This window comes from Rhinichthys klamathensis, unplaced genomic scaffold (assembly GCF_029890125.1).
Source record: "Rhinichthys klamathensis goyatoka isolate OS25496 unplaced genomic scaffold, OSU_Roscu_1.1 h1tg000818l_1, whole genome shotgun sequence".
In the NCBI taxonomy this organism is placed as follows: Eukaryota; Metazoa; Chordata; class Actinopteri; order Cypriniformes; family Leuciscidae; genus Rhinichthys; species Rhinichthys klamathensis.
In genome coordinates, this window is record NW_026607204.1 from 72501 (window position 1) to 95000 (window position 22500).

The 22500-nt window shown below is 42.6% G+C and overlaps 1 protein-coding gene across 8 annotated transcripts in view; it reads right to left on the reverse strand.

Annotated features, from left to right (window-relative positions):
* LOC130078121 (myomegalin-like) overlaps positions 1-22500 on the reverse strand; it is a 129088-nt gene that overhangs the window by 3549 nt on the left and 103039 nt on the right. For 7 of the 8 annotated variants that reach the window (XM_056243632.1, XM_056243627.1, XM_056243628.1 and 4 more), the window contains 11 exons: positions 20744-20932; positions 18799-18927; positions 18187-18303; positions 12472-12673; positions 12194-12318; positions 11594-11809; positions 4719-4808; positions 4180-4373; positions 3972-4115; positions 3740-3878; positions 2648-2694 (listed from right to left, as the gene is read on the reverse strand). In XM_056243632.1, the coding sequence (XP_056099607.1) occupies positions 2648-2694; positions 3740-3878; positions 3972-4115; positions 4180-4373; positions 4719-4808; positions 11594-11809; positions 12194-12318; positions 12472-12673; positions 18187-18303; positions 18799-18927; positions 20744-20932 (1592 nt within the window). The remainder of the gene's footprint in view (positions 1-2647; positions 2695-3739; positions 3879-3971; positions 4116-4179; positions 4374-4718; positions 4809-11593; positions 11810-12193; positions 12319-12471; positions 12674-18186; positions 18304-18798; positions 18928-20743; positions 20933-22500) is intronic. The other variant, XM_056243631.1, reaches the window with a different exon arrangement.

The following is a 22500-nucleotide window of genomic DNA, read 5'->3' on the forward strand; positions in this document are numbered from 1 at the left end:
AGCACTGAACACAAACACAACACTGAACACAAACACAACACACACAGCACTGAACACAAACACAACACACACAGCACTGAACACAAACACAACACACACAGCACTGAACACAAACACAACACACACAGCACTGAACACAAACACAACACTGAACACAAACACAACACACACAGCACTGAACACAAACACAACACACACAGCACTGAACACAAACACAACACTGAACACAAACACAACACACACAGCACTGAACACAAACACAACACACACAGCACTGAACACAAACACAACACACACAGCACTGAACACAAACACAACACTGAACACAAACACAACACACACAGCACTGAACACACACACAGCACTGAACACACACACAACACTGAACACAAACACAACACACACAGCACTGAACACAAACACAACACTGAACACAAACACAACACACACAGCACTGAACACAAACACAGCACTGAACACAAACACAACACACACAGCACTGAACACAAACACAACACTGAACACAAACACAACACACACAGCACTGAACACAAACACAACACACACAGCACTGAACACAAACACAACACTGAACACAAACACAACACACACAGCACTGAACACAAACACAACACACACAGCACTGAACACAAACACAACACACACAGCACTGAACACAAACACAACACACACAGCACTGAGCACAAACACAACACACACAGCACTGAACACAAACACAACACTGAACACAAACACAACACACACAGCACTGAACACAAACACAACACACACAGCACTGAACACAAACACAACACTGAACACAAACACACAGCACTGAACACAAACACAACACTGAACACAAACACAACACACACAGCACTGAACACAAACACAACACTGAACACAAACACAACACACACAACACTGAACACAAACACAACACACACAGCACTGAACACAAACACAACACTGAACACAAACACAACACACACACAGCACTGAACACAAACACACACACACACACAGCACTGAACACAAACACAACACACACAGCACTGAACACAAACACAACACACACAGCACTGAACACAAACACAACACTGAACACAAACACAACACACACAGCACTGAACACAAACACAACACTGAACACAAACACAACACACACAGCACTGAACACAAACACAACACACACAGCACTGAACACAAACACAACACTGAACACAAACACAACACACACAGCACTGAACACAAACACAACACACACAGCACTGAACACAAACACAACACACACAGCACTGAACACAAACACAACACACACAGCACTGAGCACAAACACAACACACACAGCACTGAACACAAACACAACACTGAACACAAACACAACACACACAGCACTGAACACAAACACAACACACACAGCACTGAACACAAACACAACACTGAACACAAACACACAGCACTGAACACAAACACAACACTGAACACAAACACAACACACACAGCACTGAACACAAACACAACACTGAACACAAACACAACACACACAGCACTGAACACAAACACAACACTGAACACAAACACAACACACACAACACTGAACACAAACACAACACACACAGCACTGAACACAAACACAACACTGAACACAAACACAACACACACAGCACTGAACACAAACACAACACTGAACACAAACACAACACACACAGCACTGAACACAAACACAACACACACAGCACTGAACACAAACACAAGACACACAGCACTGAACACAAACACAACACACACAGCACTGAACACAAACACAAACACAACACACACAGCACTGAACACAAACACAAGACACACAGCACTGAACACAAACACAAACACAACACACACAGCACTGAACACAAACACAAGACACACAGCACTGAACACAAACACAACACACACAGCACTGAACACAAACACAACACACACAGCACTGAACACAAACACAAGACACACAGCACTGAACACAAACACAACACACACAGCACTGAAAACAAACACAAACACAACACACACAGCACTGAACACAAACACAAACACAACACACACAGCACTGAACACAAACACAACACACACAGCACTGAACACAAACACAACACACACAGCACTGAACACAAACACAAACACAACACACACAGCACTGAACACAAACACAACACACACAGCACTGAACACAAACACAACACTGAACACAAACACAACACACACAGCACTGAACACAAACACAACACTGAACACAAACACAACACACACAGCACTGAACACAAACACAACACACACAGCACTGAACACAAACACAACACACACAGCACTGAACACAAACACAACACACACAGCACTAAACACAAACACAACACACACAGCACTGAACACAAACACAACACACACAGCACTGAACACAAACACAAACACAACACACACAGCACTGAACACAAACACAAGACACACAGCACTGAACACAAACACAACACACACAGCACTGAACACAAACACAACACACACAGCACTGAACACAAACACAACACACACAGCACTGAACACAAACACAACACACACAGCACTGAACACAAACACACACACACACAGCACTGAACACAAACACAACACTCACCTCTAGATTCGCTCGAGCTTTCTTCAGCACGTCTCGAGTCCGGGACACTGTAAGACAGACGCGTGTGTGAAAGCTCTGATGACATCACTACACCCAAACACAAAACCTCAAACTATTGAAACCAATCGAACGTGATCCGGTTGCCAGCCTGAGCTTTTGACTGGAGAGTGTTCAAAACTATCATAGAGTATAAAGCGCGACAGAAATAAAGGCTTCACATGCTGAGACTCGAGTGTTTTTATGAACGTACTGTTACGCTTTCAGACAGCGCTGTGCAATCTGAGCAACTTCATTTTAGATTTCGGATTCTAGCGATTAAGATAAAACGCTTGTGTCGCATTCTGTTTTGAAATTATTCTCTCGTTTTGTCATTTGTTATAAATCCAGTGCATCTCTCTTTCCTTCACAGCAGTGCGCTTTTGTTCCTCCAAAACTAAATGTCCAAATCAGGGAATGTGATTGTCTAGAAATGCAGTCCACTGTTGCTAAAACTGTGGATGAGAAATAATCACAGAACATGCGTTATTGGCAGATGTTTTCTGATGTTTTCTCTGCAGAAAAGCTAAGTATACTTTGGGGCATCAGTCATCAAATACACACCAAAATATGTCTAAATGCCCAATTTCGTTTCAAGAGAAAATCATTCACTGCTTTTCACTAAACTTTACTTGCTTTAATAAGATCTTTATACATTTCATTCATACAGTAAAGACTATTGCGCTGTTTTATTTCACATTCATGTCTGTGGAAGGGCTTCACTGGCCTGCATACTACTGGTTAGACTGAAAAACCTAAGCACTTTATTTCATTTCTATCTTTGCTCTATTGTTTAAATTTGTCAAATTTGGTTATGAGAATTTGTATCATTATTTCTAGCAAAATATATTTAAATCATGATATGAGTCATTTACTTTTATAATGACAATATATATCATGATCTAAGATTCTGGTCATGTCGTGTTAAATAATAAGAATTGACCAAAAGAATCATGATCACGGTTTTTGCTATAATCGAGCAGCCCTAGTTTCTGATTTGTTAGAGTTTCAGCAACTGGGTAAAAACTGGCGCACCGAACAGGCTGTTGGACTCACGCTGGTTGACGATGAAGGTCTCCATGCTTTCTTTGGTTCTGCTGGTGGAGCGCAAACGTGTGATGGTTCCCTGCAGAACCTCCTCCTGCTGGGCGATCCGCAGACGCAGAAACTGGATCTCCTCGCGCATCGACTGCTCCTGAGAGGAAAGCAGCAGCACCATGAACATATATGTGGCCTTTCATTTTTTAGGAATCAATAAATGTTGAGCAAGTGCTGCAGATGTTCGAACCCTCTGAAGGAGATGGACGGCCCCGTCGCTGCTCGGCAGAGCCGCTCGCCAGAACATCTTCAGCAGGGATACGGCCTCGTCCAGAATCTGGTGCAAGGTCTTGGTGTCCGAGAGCAGCGCCTTCACCGTGCTGTAGTCCAGAGCCTGTGAGAGACACACATGAGATCGGATTCTGACAGCTTGATCTGTCAGCAGGTCTGAGCTTCACCTTCTCCATCAGAGCCGAGTCGAGACTCTCGGTCAGCGCCGCCTCCATCCGCTGGACCAGAACCCGGGCCTCCAGAACCTGCTGCTGCAGAGACCCGTGATCATCCACGTGCCCGACCGCGTGACGCCCGTTACTGTGGGCGAACGACCCGTCCGGAGCCTCTCCTTCCAGGTCCGCATGAGGCTCCAGAGAGTCTGAGGAGAACACAGATTTTATTCTTCTCTTTGACCTATTAAGTACAATTGAACATTAGTCTGGTTCTCAACCAGAAGTACTTCAGCAGGTTCCAGGAGATAGTTGAAAAGTTGATCTATGACCATTGACAGAACTGTTCAAACTTGAACAAGACAAACAAGCTGAAGTTCTCAATAAAGGGAGAAGCCAAGTTTTATTTATGTAGCAGTTAAATTCCACTTTTAATTCCATTCAAAGCTATTTGAAGGGCCTCCTTTTCAGCCACAATGAAAAGTAAGTACAGTGACATCAACATCGCAGCTGCAGTTCACGGATAGCACACACACACACACACTCACACACACCGTTAGTCTCCTCCATCTCCGAGTATGGCGAGTACAGAGGCCCGGCTGGAAACGGACCCACATCTCTGACAGGAGGAGAAGGAGACGGGTCTGTGGAACATGGCAGAGTGGTTAGTACAAAACACACACACACACAAAAACCATCAAGTCCATCACACTCAAAGTTTATTGGCAAAATGGTTCTTTACAAAGATAACAGCAGCTACAAACAGGTTTTTAAAGATAATGCTCAATATTTTCAAGCATGATCTTAGTGTGTAACTGGTTCTACTCAACCCAATCCGAGCGGGATTCGAATCGTGGTCTCCGGGGAGGGAGGCGTGCGCTCTACCGAGGAGGCTAAAGACCACTACCATCAGCGGCTCGAGATCAGGGGAGTGAGGTTTACACTCCTCCTTTTTGGCTTAGGAGAACATCAGACCATTGGCTGCTGATCGATTGCTCCTGTCTGCCTTGCTGCTGGTTTGCGTCTGTAAGCTCCGTATAGCTTTCTGTTTTGAATATCTATTAACTATCATTCCTTGTTGTTTATATTGCTAAATATAACTAACCCATCAACATATATTAGATATAGTCTAATATGGCCCATCACATTAATCCGACATCGCTAGCTTTTATCTAAATCGTTATCGCTAGCACAACACACTAGTATCTTGCTAGCCCGGTAACCTGCCAATCCGTGCTTGCCGTCTTCTTTTCTCTCGTGCGCTCGCGCTTTTTACGAGTCTATCAAACGACTGTGGTGAGTAGGATCAGTCAACAAACACGGTGAGTAATGTCTTCTCCTGTTATTGTCACTTGCACTTTGTGTCACATGTATAGCCTAGTCTTCTCTATCAGTACTGAGGGCTTTACATGTGATAAATGCAGGGAGACAGTCAGGCTGACGGAGAAGATTTCAGAACTAGAGACACGCATCCAAACTTTAATCGAGGATAGTAAGAATGCAAGGGCTTAAGATACTGCTTTCGATACGACTAGCTTAGTGAACTCTGTACATTGTTGGATTCCGGCTGTAGAGCCCGTGCAGGAGGGCAACAGGGCAACTGGGTGACCGTGAGACGCTGTAGTCGCGGGACAAAACACCGCTCTTCCGTTCCTATTACAGCATTAACAGGTTCTCCCCACTCAGTGAAACACCCACTGAGAATCCTGTTGAATGTGCCCTAGTTATTGGCAATTCTATTACACAGAACGTGAAAATAGAGACACCAGCCACCATAGTTGAAATAGAAAGGCATAGAAAAAGGAATTTAAATTTGCTGCTCCTTCTGCCTGGAATAATTTGCAAAGTACGTTGAAACTTAGGGAGATGGTTTCATTGGACATTTTCAAAGTAGTTTTGAACGATTTGGAGAATGAAACATCGGGCTGTAGATGGATTAACTAGTTATGTATTGATATTGAAATTTGATTGGATTTGCTTGTGTGTGTATACGTATGTGTATGTATTGATGGATGTTATCTGTTAAACTCAAGCGAGCTGTGTCTGTCACTCTTGGCCAGGACGCTCTTGTAAAAAAGATTCTTAATCTCAATTTGATTCTTTTCCTGGTAAAATAAAGGTTATAATAGTCACATGTTTGCCGGGAGCCAGAGCGCCTGACATCAAAGCAAATTTAAAAGTGCTGGTTTATGCTAATCGTAAATTCTCTAAGATTATTATTCACGTCGGCACTAATGATGTCCGACTCCGCCAGTCGGAGATCACTAAAATTAACATTAAAGAGGTGTGTGAACTCGCAAGTACGATGTCAGGCACTGTAATTTGCTCTGGCCCCCTTCCTGTTCACAGGAGTGATGAGATAGTTAGTAGACTGTCCTCACTCAATGGCTGGCTGTCTAAAGTGGTGTCCGCAAAATAAAATAGAATTCATAGACAATTGGAAAAATGTTTTTGGGGCAGACCTGACCTGTTGAAAAGAGATGGTATTCATCCCTCCTGGGGGATGGTGCTGCTCTTCTCTGTAGTAATTTTTTTTTTTTTTAATTTTATTTGATCAGGGACAATGCACAAAAACCATTAATCTAAGAAAGAAGAGATGTCATGTGCCAGGTTATAGCAAAAATGCAAATTTCCGCCTGCAGTCCCTGGACAGGTTGATGATATACTTACAAAATTTAAAAAATATGTACAGAATTATAATACACAGAAGCATCACTTCACTCACATCATATAACACTCTCTACTACAGGAATCTATAACTTATTCATTCACAGATTACATCATTCGTATCGCAGTCATTCAGTGCGTACAGGTTTGCTTTGTTAATAACCACTGTTTGGTCAGGCGTGTAAATATGCTATAGTTAGTGCAAGAGATAATTTCATTTGGAAGAGTATTCCAAAGGCTCACTGCTTCATAAGAGAACGATTGTTGACCATATGTGGTTCTGCATCTTGGAACGCTGCACTCTCCTCTAACTGTCGACCGTGTGGTTCTAAAATTTCTCTCCGAATTTAGTGTCACAAATTTTCTTAAGGGAGGAGCAGCGATGTTATGAATAATTTTAAATAGAGAAGAAATTTGATTATATTTAATAAGGTTTTCAAAATTTAAAATGTTATATTTACTTAATACTTTACAATGATGGTAGTAGCGAGACTTTTTATCATGAATTTTTATAGCCCTTTTGTATAATGATTCAAGAAACTTTAGCGATGTTTTACACGCCTGAGACCAACTAGACATGCAATACAAAAAATGTGAAACAATCATAGTATTAAGGAATGTGTTTGAGGCTTCCGTAGTTAATGAATTTCTAATATGTTTATAGTTCATCAAATTAAATATAAATTTATTACTGAGTTTTTTATGTGACTTTTAAAACCAAGGTTTGAGTCAAGTACTAAACCTAAATATTTTGTTTCATTTACATTTTTAATTTTTTGTCCATTTCCTTGAATTCCTTGAGTTTGTTGTATTTTACGTTTATTTGAAAAAAACATTGAGACTGTTTTATCAACGTTTAAGGTCAGGCAGGACATCTGCAACCACTCTGCAACTTTCTGCATCTCTTTTGATAATTTTTCAGCAACCTCCAGCTCGTTTTCCCCAAAAGTGAAGATCACCGTATCATCAGCGTACATAATTACATCAACGTCATATGGCACATAGTCTTAGAGCTCAAACATGATGATCTGGGGCTCAGGTCAGGAAGCAGACAGACTGGCTAAACCGACCGTCTGCCAGCTGTCTCACGTCACTAAGGTCAGATAAATCCCATCATTCTTTCACCTAGATATCATCACATAGAGACTGTGTCTGTTCCCTCAATTAGGAAGTACAAAAAACTCCCAAACCCATTTAAGGGTAAAAAATGTAATTGATGTTCAACAAATAAAAAAAAGATATAATACAAATGAACAAATGATAAAGCTTCGGGTGCTGAATATTCAAACCCTTATTCAAAAGAACTTATTGTTAATGAATGATATGATATAATCTAGATGTGCTGTGTTTGACAGAAACCTGGATAAAACCAGACGATTACATTACTTTAAATGAGTCCACCCCGCAAGATTACAGTTATAAACATGAGCCTCGTCTGAAAGACAAAGGGGGAAGTGTTGCTGTAATTTATAGTAATATCTTAGAATTACTGAGAAGTCTAGTTTCATATATAATTATTTTGAAATGTTGGTGCTTAATGTAACACTATCTAGTGTAAGTGATAAATCCCGTTTGAGATTTGAGCTGGCTACTGTATACCGGCCACCAGGGCACCATACAGACTTTATCAAAGAATTTTATCAAAGAAAGTTATTACTGGCAGCAGATAAAGCCCTAATTGTTGGTGAATTTAATATACATGTACATAACGAAAAAGATGCATTGGGATTGGCATTTAAAAACATTCTGAACTCTATTAGAGTAAGACAACACGTATCAGGACCTACTCATGGTTGTAATCATACTTTAGATCTAATACTGTCACATGGAACAAATGTTTATGCCGTTGAAATTCTGCAGCAGAGTGATGGCATCTCAGATCATTATTTAATCTCATGTATACTTAATTTAGCCAAGGTTGCAAAGCCGACTCTGTGTTATAAATATGTTAGAACTATCACTTCTGCCACTAAAGATTGCCTTACAAATAATCTTCCTGATCAGTTTCATCATCTCAGCATCCCAGATAGCTTAGAAGAACTCGATATTGCAACAGAAATGATTGATTCTCTCTTTTCCAGCACTTTAGACACAGGTGCTCCTTTGCGCTTAAAGAAGATTAAAGAAAATAGTCCAACGCCGTGGTACAACAAGCACACTCAGGCTCTTAAGAGAGCAGCCAGAAAAAATGGAGCGCAACTGGAAGAAAATAAAACTAGAGTTTTTTCACATTACATGGAAAGAGCACAATTGTGTACAGAGAGGACTTAAAAGCTGATAGATCTACTTATTTTGAAACTCTATTAGAAGAAAATAAACAAAACCCTAGGTATTTATTTGAAACAGTGGCTAAATTAACTTGAAATAAAGCTTCAACCCCAGATTCTTCACTTATAAGATTGATACAGTATCAGTATCGCATCAGGCTGTGCATTGTACTCTCCCTGAGGAATAATTCTATTCATTCATTGCTATAGGAGAGGAAGAATTTTCTAAACTCATTAAATCATATAAATCAACAACATGTATGTTAGACCCTATACCGACTAAGCTATTGAAAGAGATCCTTCCAGAGGTCATAGATCCTCTTCCTAATATAATTAATTCATCTTTGTCATTAGGATACGTACAAAAAACGTTTAAACTGGCTATGATTAAACCGCTTGTTAAAAAAATGCAACTTGATCCTACAGAATTTATCAATTACAGGCCGATCTCGAATCTACCTTTTCTGTCAAAGATACTAGAAAAGGCAGTATCTTCACAACTATTTTCCTTTTTAGAAAGAAATGATATCTGTGAGGATTTTCAGTCAGGATTCAGACCGTACCATAGCACTGAGACAGCTCTCATCAGAGTCACAAATGATCTGCTCTTATCATCCGATCGTGGTTGTATCTCGCTATTAGTGTTACTCGATCTTAGTGCTGCATTTGATACTATCGACCACAACATTCTTTTAAAAATACTCGGAAATTATGTTGGCATTAGTGGAATTGCATTAGCATGGTTTAAATCATACTTATCTGACAGTTATCAGTTTATAGCAGTAAATGAAGAGATGTCTTATCGATCACAAGTTCACAAGTATGGCGTACCACAAGGCTCAGTACTAGGACCGCTGCTGTTCACTCTGTACATGCTACCATTAGGAGATATCATTAGGAAGCATGGAATTAGCTTTCACGGTTATGCTGATGATACTCAGCTCCATATTTCTTCACACCCTAACAAAACTTACCAATTCACAAAATTAACGGAATGCATAGCTGATTTAAAAAACTTGATGACTGGTAATTTCCAACTACTTAATTCTGAAAAAACAGAGATTCTAATTATTGGACAAAAAACTTCCTCACAAAATACTAAATAAGAAAAAAACCTAGAATACTGTCTAACACTTGATGGCTGCTCTGTCAAGTCTTCGTCGTCGGTTAGGAACCTCTGTGTGTGTGTGTGTGTGTGTGTGTGTGCTCTTTGATACCAATCTTTCATTTGAAAATCACGTTTCTAGTATCTGTAAAACCGCATTCTTCCTTCTTAAAAATATATCCAAATTACGTCATATGCTCTCACCGACAAATGCGGAACAATTAGTTCATGTGTTCATGACCTCAAGTCTAGATTATTGTAATGCTCTACTGGGTGGTTGCCCTGCACGCTTAATAAACAAACTACAGCTGGTCCAAAACGCCGCAGCTCGAGTTCTTACCAGAACCAGGAAGTATGACCATATTAGCCCGGTTCTGTCAACACTGCATTGGCTCCCTATTAAACATTGTATGCATTTTAAAATATTGCTGATTACTTACAAAGCACTGAATGGTTTAGCTCCCAGTACTTGAGCGAGCTCTTAACGCATTATAGTCCTTCACGTCTATCGCAATCTCAAAATTCCAGTCAGTAGATAATACCTAGAATATCTAAATCGACTGCTGGCGGTAGATCCTTTTCCTATTTAGCACCAAAACTTTGGAACAGTCTTCCTACCATTGTCCGGGAAGCAGACACACTCTGTCAGTTCAAAGCTAGACTAAAAACACATCTCTTTGACCTAGCATACACATAACACACTATAGACTTCTATAATTCAATGTTAGGCTGCATAGATCAGGTCAGCCGGAACCGGGAGCACTTCCCATAAATCCTGATGTACTCGTTACATCATAAGAAGAATGGCGTCTACGCTAATATTAGTCTCTCTGTTTATCCCGAGGTTTACCGCAGTTCGCCGGATCCAGGCCGTATCCAAATCTGATAAAGGACCTGCGCCTGAAAACGACAACAACACAGTTCCAAAGTGTCAACTAGTCTCTCCCCTGTGAAGGCCTCCTTCACTTTACCTCTGTATAGATAAAACATTGTCAAAATAGTTCCGGTTCACATGGCTACTCGGAGCGGCCGGAGCGCGTTAAGGGTTTTCTGTTAGAGCGGTGTCGTGTTAGCGGCCCCTAAGGTAATAACTAATGATCTTTGGAACGGAAGTGTATCAATCAAAACTAACTTTAGCTGGACAATAACTTTATTCTAGAGCTGCTGTAAAGCCTAAACAATCAGTTACTTTAATTTCCTATTTGAAAATCTATATGGTTAAAAGTGCTATATAATTGCAGGTGACTTGACTTGTCTACACACACAGCGACTACTGGTCTACAACAGTTACAAGTGCACATCTCAACAAGTCACATGAGTGTCTGTTTTTCTAGTTGTTAAATTACACAAGCAAGACAGCTGAAGTGAAATGAAGTCGTCCACAGGTTACCGTGGAGAATCAGTCGCCGGTAAAGCACGTCTCTCAGTGGACTGGCCGGAACGATGGGTGACCGGCGCTGATCGGACGAGTGATCCAGCTTCTGGAGTTGAGCCCGAAGAGAACTGTTCTCCTGTACACTGACCTCCAGCTGGACCCTGAGAGCCCGAACCTCCACCAGCAGCTCTCGCAACTCCACTGACGGGCACGGCACCTCACACACACACCCTGAGAGAGAGAGGGGGGAAGCTCTGTCGGTTCATAAATGAATATGCAATTTGAACAGCTGTAAAGTGGCACTCGTTGATAATCTTTCCCTCCACGATTAGCGGATAACTCTAGAAATCACTTGTGCACATGGTTGGAATATAGCACACGTCTCATATGGACTACTTTTATGGCAGTTTTATGATACTTTTGTCATTTCTGGAGTTGGACAGGTCTGCATTTAATTGTATGTAAGAGAGCAGCCTGTCTAAACTGATGTGTTTCACTGAAATATAGGCACTTGTACAGGTTTGCAATAAAATGAGTGTGAATAAACAATTCCAGAAGAGTTTTATTTTTGAGGGTGTGATTATTTAAACATGTACAGAGCTTGTGGGGTCTTACCTGCAGCTGTGCTCTTTCTCGCGCCACACACTCGGTTGTACAGCTGTAGTTCACTCTGTAGGGAGTGTAGAAGCTGTCTGCTCTCTGCTAACTGCTGCTGGAGTAAACTCACCTCGTGCTGCAGTCTGAACACACATCACCAGATACACAGCCTTTCATTCATGTGTATATCTCACACTCATACACAAGAGTTCCAACCACAACGATCCAAAATTGCCAGTCACTCTATTGAAACAACTTTCTTTACATGAAGCTACTCTTCATTTAGTTTCTCTGACCTGTTGTTGTGCTCCTGACTGTTTTGTCTGTCTTGTCGCAGTTGTTGGATTTGTTGGCTTTGCTCACAGTTGTGCGTCTGCAGCCTCCTCAACTCCTCCTTCCATTGCTTCGCCTCTAACTCCGCCTCTAACTCCACCTGCTGCAGGCGAACACGCCCAGACAGCACCGCCTCCCTGAGCTGCTTCACCTCTTCACTGCTGTCTGCATCGTACAAATATCAGATAATCTGTTTTTATTACAGATTTTAAGCTCTACAGAGTCCTACAGACAGTGATAATCATCCCACAACAAAGACTTAATGTGAATTAACGTGTGTGTGTTTTGATGAAATACATACCCAGCTTTAGTATTAAATGCATTATGTGATTCATTATGTGAATTGTTGAACTTGTGTTTAGAAGTGTTGTCCACAAATTATGTCTATGTGCTTTGCAGATTGGTGGACTGGGTGAAAAAAGAGCTATTAACAGTTGTCTTGTCATTTGGGGAAGGCATTTCTTTCTTTTCCATTGTAACGGTGGCTGTTTCAGAGGAACGAGAGTGGGATCCAGATGCAGCAAACATTTATTCAAACAAAAGTAAATCCAGGCAAAACACAGGCAAGGAAGTCAAACAAAACTGACAACAAGCGCACACATTACATCCATAGAAGGACAACACCAGACAAAGTCCGTCACGTCTATCGTCTATTGCGATCTCAAAATTCCGGCCAGTTGATAATACATAGTATTCTTTAACCAATTTATCGTCATATAAAACTGATTGTGCTGGAAGCTCTTTTACTAAATTGTCACCCACATTAGTAAAAAACTCATTGAAACAATTTGCTACCTTTTTCTGATCTGTCATCAATTGACCATTAATTTTAAGACTGATTCTTGAATCATTACTTTTAACCTTTTGCCGATAGCCTAAACCACTTAAGATTCGCCATAGTTTTTTAGAGTCCTGCTTTGCTTCACTAATTTTATTCGTCAGAAAAAAAAAATTGGCCTCTTTAATCTTGCATCTTATCTCATTTCTTTTACGTTTAAATTTGTTATAATTATCATTATTTCCATCTCTTTTGAATGATTTTAAGCTATTGTTGCGTTCCTTGATATCTTTCAAAATACTATCTGTCATCCAGGGTTCTGTTATTTGTTTAATTCTATTTCTTTGCAAGGCGCAACTTTATTCAGAACTTGAACAAATCTTTTTTTAAACCTGTCCCATACTATATCCACATCATCAAACTGCATCACCTCATTCCAATTAGCCTTGCTCAGTTCTTCAACAAAAGTTTGTGGACTATGTCTTTTAAGTGATCTCATTTTTAATGTATTATGATGACTTATGGCCTCTCTCTTTAATTTCCTACATACATATACCGTATTATGATCACTTAATCCATAGGTCGGCAACCCACGGCTCTAGAGCCGCATGCCTAGTGGCTCCCTGGACCTTTTTCAAAAATTTGAAAATGGAAAAAATATTTTTTGTTTTAATATAATTTCTGTAGGAGGAAAAACATGACAAATATTCTTAAAGTTTTTCAACGTTGTAAAAATGTGTATAATAAATATTTAATTTCAACATTTCTGTCAACGAAGAATTTACGTCATAGACTGTGACACACGTGTCTGTCAAATCGGCGTGATGCCAGACCGGTGGCTGACATACAAACAAACAAACCGGCGGGTGTGTCATGGGCCATGGATCCCAAGGGGAAAAAGAGAAAGATTGCTGAGCACTCCCAACGCAATAGAGTGCGGCGCGGGACTAGATTTGATGGCCTAGTGCGAGCGCGGGCGGTAATGCACTCACTCTACTAAAACAAAATAGATACGATTTACAGGCCAGAATTTCTATTCATAACGTGTTTGCAGCGTTGAGCGATATAGCCAATCACATACATATGTGTTGATTTCTTGAACGCAATGGCCAATCAGAAGCATTTAAGATAGACTCCCCTCACGCTCAAAACTGACGTTTTTGTTCAGTGCTGAATTCTGTATGCTGGCAAATCCTCTAATTATAACGAACAACGTGTGGATATTATGAAAGATTCATTGTGCAGTCAGCTTCATTGATAATAACAGAGATGTGTGAGATCGCGATGAACTGTCAGCTTTTTAGGAATTATTAAGAGAGCGCACTTTGCGCGAATTCAGTCATGGCAAACCATGCACGCAGTAAACTGCTTGCTTTTATGTTAAATTTACAGTGGTTTGTGTTTTAATGCTTTAATAACAAATAATTTATCAGGAGGATGTATGGTGGCGACACGTAGGCTAACTTGAAAGTATTTGGAGGTACAGAAAAAAGTCTATTTGCGGGCGGGAGCGGGACAAAACATAAATGTTGCGGGCGGGAGAAAGAAAGTTGAGAACGTCAGTTATAACGACCCACGCATTAAAAAATGATCGGGTTAAAATCGGGCTCGGGCTCATAATTACGTTTAATGTGTCGGGCAGGGCCGGGCTTGATTTTTTGGGCCCGATCTAAGCTCTAATTTGTAGCCCACTTATCATTTTGACACTAATAAAGCTAATATAACACTTACAGCATGTGTTGCCTTCATTATAAGGCTTATATAAAGCTTTTAATTTTTTGCGGGTCCAGACAGATTTTTTTTTTTTTGGGGTCCAATATGGCTCTTTCAACATTTTGGGTTGCCGACCCCTGACTTAATCCAACCTCCAAAACACTTTTAAAGATCCTAGAAATGTCTGAAACCAATATAACATCAATAATTGTACTGCTTTTAGGAGTAATTCTAGTTGGGTCAACGATAATTTGTTTCAATGCATATGATTTACAAAATGAACTGAACTGCTTAAACATTGATGAATCTTTCTTCAACATATCTGTATTTAAATCACCCAAAATAAGCAATTCTTGACCTAAAACATGGCGGTAGATCCTTTTCCTATTTAGCACCAAATCTTTTGAACAATCTTCCTAACATTGTCCGGGAAGCATACACACTCTGTCAGTACAAAGCTAGACTAAAAACACATCTCTTTGACCTAGGTAACAATCCTGATGTACTTGTTACATCATAAGAAGGATGGCGCTTACGTAACTATTAGTCTCTTTGTTTATCCCGAGGTTTACCGCTGTCCGCCGGATCCAGGCCGTATCCGGATCTGATGAAGGACCTGTGCCTGGACACGACGACAACGCAGTACTGAAGTGTCAACTAGTCTCTCCCCTGTGAAGGCCTCCCTCCCTTCCTTTTACCTCTGTACAGATAAAACGTCGTCGGGATAATTCCGGTTCACGTGGCTATGCGGAAGCGATAAAAAATTCTGTGTTATAAATTTTTCAAGGCTTTTGGAACCTATTTCATGGTTTGCGTTCTCGAGCCACCAGGCACTGTTTTGTGTAAATGAGCGGCCGGATCGCATTAAGGGCCAGGAAGGCACCGACAGTTCAGGGGGCCAGGGAGGCACCAACAGTTCAGGGGGCCAGGGAGGCACCAACAGTTCAGGGGGCCAGGGAGGCACCGACAGTTCAGGGGGCCAGGGAGGCACCGACAGTTCAGGGGGCCAGGAAGGCACCGACAGTTCAGGGGGCCAGGGAGGCACCGACAGTTCAGGGGGCCAGGGAGGCACCGACAGTTCAGGGGGCCAGGGAGGCGCCTACAGTTCAGGGGGCCAGGGAGGCACCGACAGTTCAGGGGGCCAGGGAGGCGCCTACAGTTCAGGGGGCCAGGGAGGCACCGACAGTTCAGGGGGCCAGGGAGGCGCCGACAGTTCAAGGGGCCAGGGAGGCGCCGACAGTTCAGGGGGCCAAGGAGGCGCCGACAGTTCAGGGGGCCAGGGAGGCACCGACAGTTCAGGGGGCCAGGGAGGCGCCTACAGTTCAGGGGGCCAGGGAGGCACCGACAGTTCAGGGGGCCAGGGAGGCACCGACAGTTCAGGGGGCCAGGGAGGCACCGACAGTTCAGGGGGCCAGGAAGGCACCGACAGTTCAGGGGGCCAGGGAGGCACCGACAGTTCAGGGGGCCAGGGAGGCGCCTACAGTTCAGGGGGCCAGGGAGGCACCGACAGTTCAGGGGGCCAGGGAGGCGCCGACAGTTCAAGGGGCCAGGGAGGCGCCGACAGTTCAAGGGGCCAAGGAGGCGCAGACAGTTCAGGGGGCCAGGGAGGCACCGACAGTTCAGGGGGCCAGGGAGGCACCGACAGTTCAGGGGGCCAGGGAGGCGCCTACAGTTCAGGGGGCCAGGGAGGCACCGACAGTTCAGGGGGCCAGGGAGGCACCGACAGTTCAGGGGGCCAGGGAGGCACCGACAGTTCAGGGGGCCAGGGAGGCACCAACAGTTCAGGGGGCCAGGGAGGCGCCTACAGTTCAGGGGGCCAGGGAGGCACCGACAGTTCAAGGGGCCAGGGAGGCGCCGACAGTTCAAGGGGCCAGGGAGGCGCCGACAGTTCAAGGGGCCAGGGAGGTGCCGACAGTTCAGGGGGCCAGGGAGGCACCGACAGTTCAAGGGGCCAGGGAGGCGCCAACAGTTCAAGGGGCCAGGGAGGCACCAACAGTTCAGGGGGCCAGGGAGGTGCCTACAGTTCAGGGGGCCAGGGAGGCACCGACAGTTCAGGGGGCCAGGGAGGCACGACAGTTCAAGGGGCCAGGGAGGCGCCGACAGTTCAGACGGCCAGGGAGGCGCCTACAGTTCAGGGGGCCAGGGAGGCGCCTACAGTTCAGGGGGCCAGGGAGGCACCGACAGTTCAAGGGGCCAGGGAGGCGCTGACAGTTCAAGGGGCCAGGGAGGCACCAACAGTTCAGGGGGCCAGGGAGGCGCCTACAGTTCAGGGGGCCAGGGAGGCACCGACAGTTCAGGGGGCCAGGGAGGCACGACAGTTCAAGGGGCCAGGGAGGCGCCGACAGTTCAGACGGCCAGGGAGGCGCCTACAGTTCAGGGGGCCAGGGAGACACCGACAGTTCAGGGGGCCAGGGAGGCGCTGACAGTGAAGACGGCCAGGGAGGCGCCTAGAGTTCAGGGGGCCAGGGAGGCGCCTACAGTTCAGGGGGCCAGGGAGGCGCCTACAGTTCAGGGGGCCAGGGAGGCACCTACAGTTCAGGGGGCCAGGGAGGCGCTAACAGTTCAGGGGGCCAGGTAGGCACCGACAGTTCAAGGGGCCAGGTAGGCACCGACAGTTCAAGGGGCCAGGGAGGCGCCGACAGTTAAGACGGCCAGGGAGGCACCTACAGTTCAGGGGGCCAGGGAGGCGCCTACAGTTCAGGGGGCCAGGGAGGCGCCTACAGTTCAGGGGGCCAGGGAGGCGCCTACAGTTCAGGGGGCCAGGGAGGCACCTACAGTTCAGGGGGCCAGGGAGGCGCCTACAGTTCAGGGGGCCAGGGAGGCGCTAACAGTTCAGGGGGCCAGGGAAGTGCTAACAGTTCAGGGGCCCAGGGAGGAACTTCTTAAATAATCAAAATCAAAAACATGTATGTTAGACCCTTTACCTACTAAGCCACTGAAAGAGATGCTTCCACAGGTCATAGATCCTCTTCTTAAAATTAATAATTCATTAATGTCATTAGGATATGTACCAAAAACTTTTAAGCTGGCTATGATTTTGGCTGCTTAGTTGGGGGGACATTTCATATTCAACAATATTATTGATCTCCCTGCATTGACACCATTATATGAACTGAACTGAGCTTTTGTGTGTGTGTGTGTGTGTGTGTGTGTGTGTGTGTGTGTGTGTGTGTGTGTGTGTGTTTACCTCTGCTGGCTTGTATCCTGGACTGTAGTGCAAGATTTTCCTCCTTTAATGCTCTGATTTCATTGGTTAGTTGACTGACTGTACCATGGCTCTGGATAAAGATGTTGGTAGGAGCCGCTGTCAAACACACACACACAAACACACACACCAGTGATAAGCCATAAGTTTGTTGGTAATGGTTTTTACATCTGTAAACAAGCACACAAATTAGTTAAACACTGTTGTTTTGCATTAAACAGCTCAGGGATATCTGCAGTGAGTCATCAAGACTGAACAGAGATTTATTGGCTGATTGAGAACACTGTGTTGATTGAACTGTTGTATAAAAGCAATGTGACTCTGACAGTCATCGTTATTCTTAATATCAGTCATGTGATGATCTGCTGTCCAATCACAGCAGTGATAATCACATTCAGATCAAAATCATGAATGAAAGTGTCACTCATACTGACTCACTCACTCACTCACACACACACACACACACACACACACACACACACTCACTCACTCACTCACTCACTCACTCACTCACTCACTCACTCACTCACTCACTCACTCACTCACTCACTCACTCACTCACTCACTCACACACACACACACACACACACACACCTGTGTCTCTCGCTGTGGACAGGCGTCCCTGTAACTGCTGTCTCAATCTCTCGTTGGTTCTGATGGAATCTTCCAGTCGTTGGCGCAAAGATCGAATCTCTCTCAGATGCTCCTCGATCACGTCTACACCTGTCAAAATCATCACATCATGATCCTCACATCATAATCATCACATCATAATCATCACATCATCTTTTCTTACTTAGTATTTTTGTCTTGTTTTCAGTCCAAATATAGCCTGACTTCGTCAAACTCATTTTCTAGTCAGAATGTGAGTCTGATACTGCTCCATAGGGCTTTGATTATGAGGCGTGTCTTAATCGAACCAGGAAAAAAACAAACTCTGCACTCAATTGGATAGACCTAACCAATCAGAGCAACGCAGTAAGTGACGTATGTTGAGCGACTCATATCAACAGAACTGAACTGCACTGCACGCACTCTGGAAAAAGTATTTAAAAGAAAAATGAGTGTTAACGACCTTTGCCGGTGTTGCAAAAAGAATTTAAGGATTTGCAGAGTACTTGCAAACTCGAAAAACAGTTTTGAACGAAATAGAAAATGTGAATGTATATACGAACAAGTTCTCCGTTTAGGATTAGATCTCGACAGTAAAGCCAACAAATCTACTCGCATTTGTCTGACCTGTCTCAATTTTATAACAGGGTTGGAGTGCGACTTGATTGATTTTAATAAATGGAGAGACGACGAAAGACACCAGGCTGAAGAAGCGTGTTCATTTGAGTCTTCAGAGAAAAGAGACCGGGAGCCAAAATGACGTTTTAATGATGATTTAAATACAAAATGATGAGTAATTATTGTACTTGTACTTTGTCTTGTTTATTTGTTCTGTCTTGCGTGGTGTTTTGGACATGAGTCTGGCAAATAAACTGAATTGAGTAACATCATCTAATGATTTATTTAAAAAAAATAAACCGCTCATAGGGGGTACAGTGTGTATGGTGTGCGAGTACAGTATAACAAAGCGTCACCATTGTTTGATGTAGCGATGGCTTTGACATGAGTTGCATCGCCCTGATGCCCATTTCGGTTGCTTCTTTTACTCGGTCCTCCATGAGTGCCACCATAGGAGAAACCACAATGACAACAGGCTTTTCATTGCGTCCCATATTCTTAGCGACCATCGGAGCCAGCTGATAAAATAAACTTTTGCCGAATCCTGTAGGAAGGACGGCAAACACATCTTGACGATCGACAAATGCCTTTATTGCAGTTCTCTTTTCGTCTTTTCAAGATGTGTTTTTCCTGGCAATTTGATTGGCCCGAACATTTTTTGACTGATCATAATTACTCCTCAATGGATCGAGTCCAGACCGAACTTCCCGACCAAAAAATGTTGTGGGCGGGGTTCGGGCTGGCATCCAGGCTAGTCCAAATATCTAAAAATTCTTAAATCAAGATGCATTTACTAGATGAGTAAAATGACATAAGATATTACAGTATGTCCTGTTTTTCGGGGGAATGAATCAAAATTAAGTGAGTTGTTGCTTAAAAAAAGCAAAATTATCTGCCAGTGGGGTAAGAAAAATAATGTTAATTCAAACATAAACAAGATTATTAATGTTCATTCAAACATAAACAAGATTATTTTTCTTGCCCCATTGGCAGATAATTTTGCTTGTTTTAAGCAAAAACTCACTTAATTTTAATTTATTTCCTCAGAAAACAAGACGTAATATCTTATGGCATTTTACTACTTTAGTAAATGCATCTTGATTTAGGAAATGTTTGATATTTAGACTGGAAACAAGACAAAAATACTAAGTAAGAAAATATTTTTTTGCAGTCACATCATAATCATCACATCATAATCATGGCAATTTTTATTTCCATGCAATTTTTATAGTCCATGAATTTGTTCTTGTTGTTCATCAGTTTGTTTTTATTTAAACCACTAATTGAGCTGCAATAGTCGCACACACACCTGATTGGCTGTTGCCAGACTGATAATACGATGATCCATTAAAACCTCTGATTGGCTTAATCATATTCTCCATGTCCCACAATGCATCTGTCTGCACAGATGGGCCTCCACTCTTCCCCAGTGCATGATGGGATACAGGCATGTGCACGGCCAGCTGATAGCTGGAGAGAGAGTGTGGCGCGCTGAACGCTGGTGGAGAAAGAGTAATAATCTCATTAACCCTCTGGGGACCAGAAACGCGCCCGCGCGTTTTGCCGTTTTTTTTTCACATAGCAGAAAAATAGACTTAAAATACTCTGTTGATTTTGATCGTACATATAAGTGTTATACATCAATCGATCCTGTTAATTGTCTATTATTTTTCTGTATACTCACAATAAAAACAAAGTTTTGTGCTTTTTGTCAAATAAAGAAAAATAAACATGATGCGAGTTTTGCCTTCTCTCTGTCAGTGCAGTCCATTCTGAAACACGTCCGAAAAATTAACTCTAACTCTGCAAATACTTGTCATACAGGCACGAGAGGTTTTTCTTTATGAAGCTTGAATTCTCTTCTTTTTAATGATGTAATTTATATAAAAAACAAATATTCTCAGTTTATGTAATCTGTATGAAAAGAGAGTGCTGTCAGATTTTTTTTCCCCAGCTCATTACACTTCATTACGCGTTAATCTGACACGCCCACGGAGGACGCGCGCTATTCAAACGCAAATGTCGAGGCAAGCCATGACAATGCCCACATCAGCCGTTCCACCGCGGCGGTAAAATGTGTGGTGTATTTGCTGCCTTTTACCGCCAAGAGGCGCTACAATCATAGACTCTGAAAAGTGTTTGTTTATTCTCTCTAATGCGTAATCTGCTGCCGCACCGCACTGATTCAGAGCGATTGAAAGCTGGTAGCAGATGAATTCAACAAGTGAAACGTAGTTAAAATAATTCATAATCACAATACTGAAATTAGGCTACTGAAATGAAATTGAATAAATAATGAAAAAGTAAAACATTGCAATAAAAACAGTCACAGATGTATAGACGATAGCTCAGTGGTTAACGCAACAACACGAGCTTCGAGGAGCTTCAATCGACTCGGATCGAATCTCAATGTAGCATACATGTTGTTAACCGATGTTGCCCTACAGCGTTTATGTTTAACCTTCTTGATGCTTAAATAGCTAACTGTTTATAACTGTTTACTTATTTAAAGTCAAGAGTTTTGTTTAATTATTATTACAACATAAATTTGCTACATTCCTGGAACCGCAGCCGCTGCACAAAGGACAAAAACTGATGAAGGAAGATTGTCAGCCGATTGCATCAGAAAATGAAAATGAAGAAGCACGTCTTTAGTCTGCTAAATTATTGTGTAATGTAAAAGAACACTAAAATTACTTAAGTTTGAAACCAAGTTCGAACATTTCAAGGTTTAAATAAAGTGTCGGGACAGTTTTTTTTATTTAAAACAGGGTTGCATCGGGTTTAGAGTTTATTTCTTTTGCGATGCAAAATAAGAAACACTAGGCTAATCTTATTCTTGCGACATTTTAAATTTGTATTGCCAAAGAAATGACAGCTATATTAAACAATTAAAACAGTAGGCCTACAAAACGAAAATTGTCCAAAGCAACATAATTAAATTAAAACATGCGTTTTTCTTTGCCTCTCTCGCGCTGAATCTCTTTTTAACAAGTTTATTTAGTCTCCCTCGCTCTCCATATGAAAGAGGAACATTAACACCTATGCCTATTGTCCTGCGCGCTC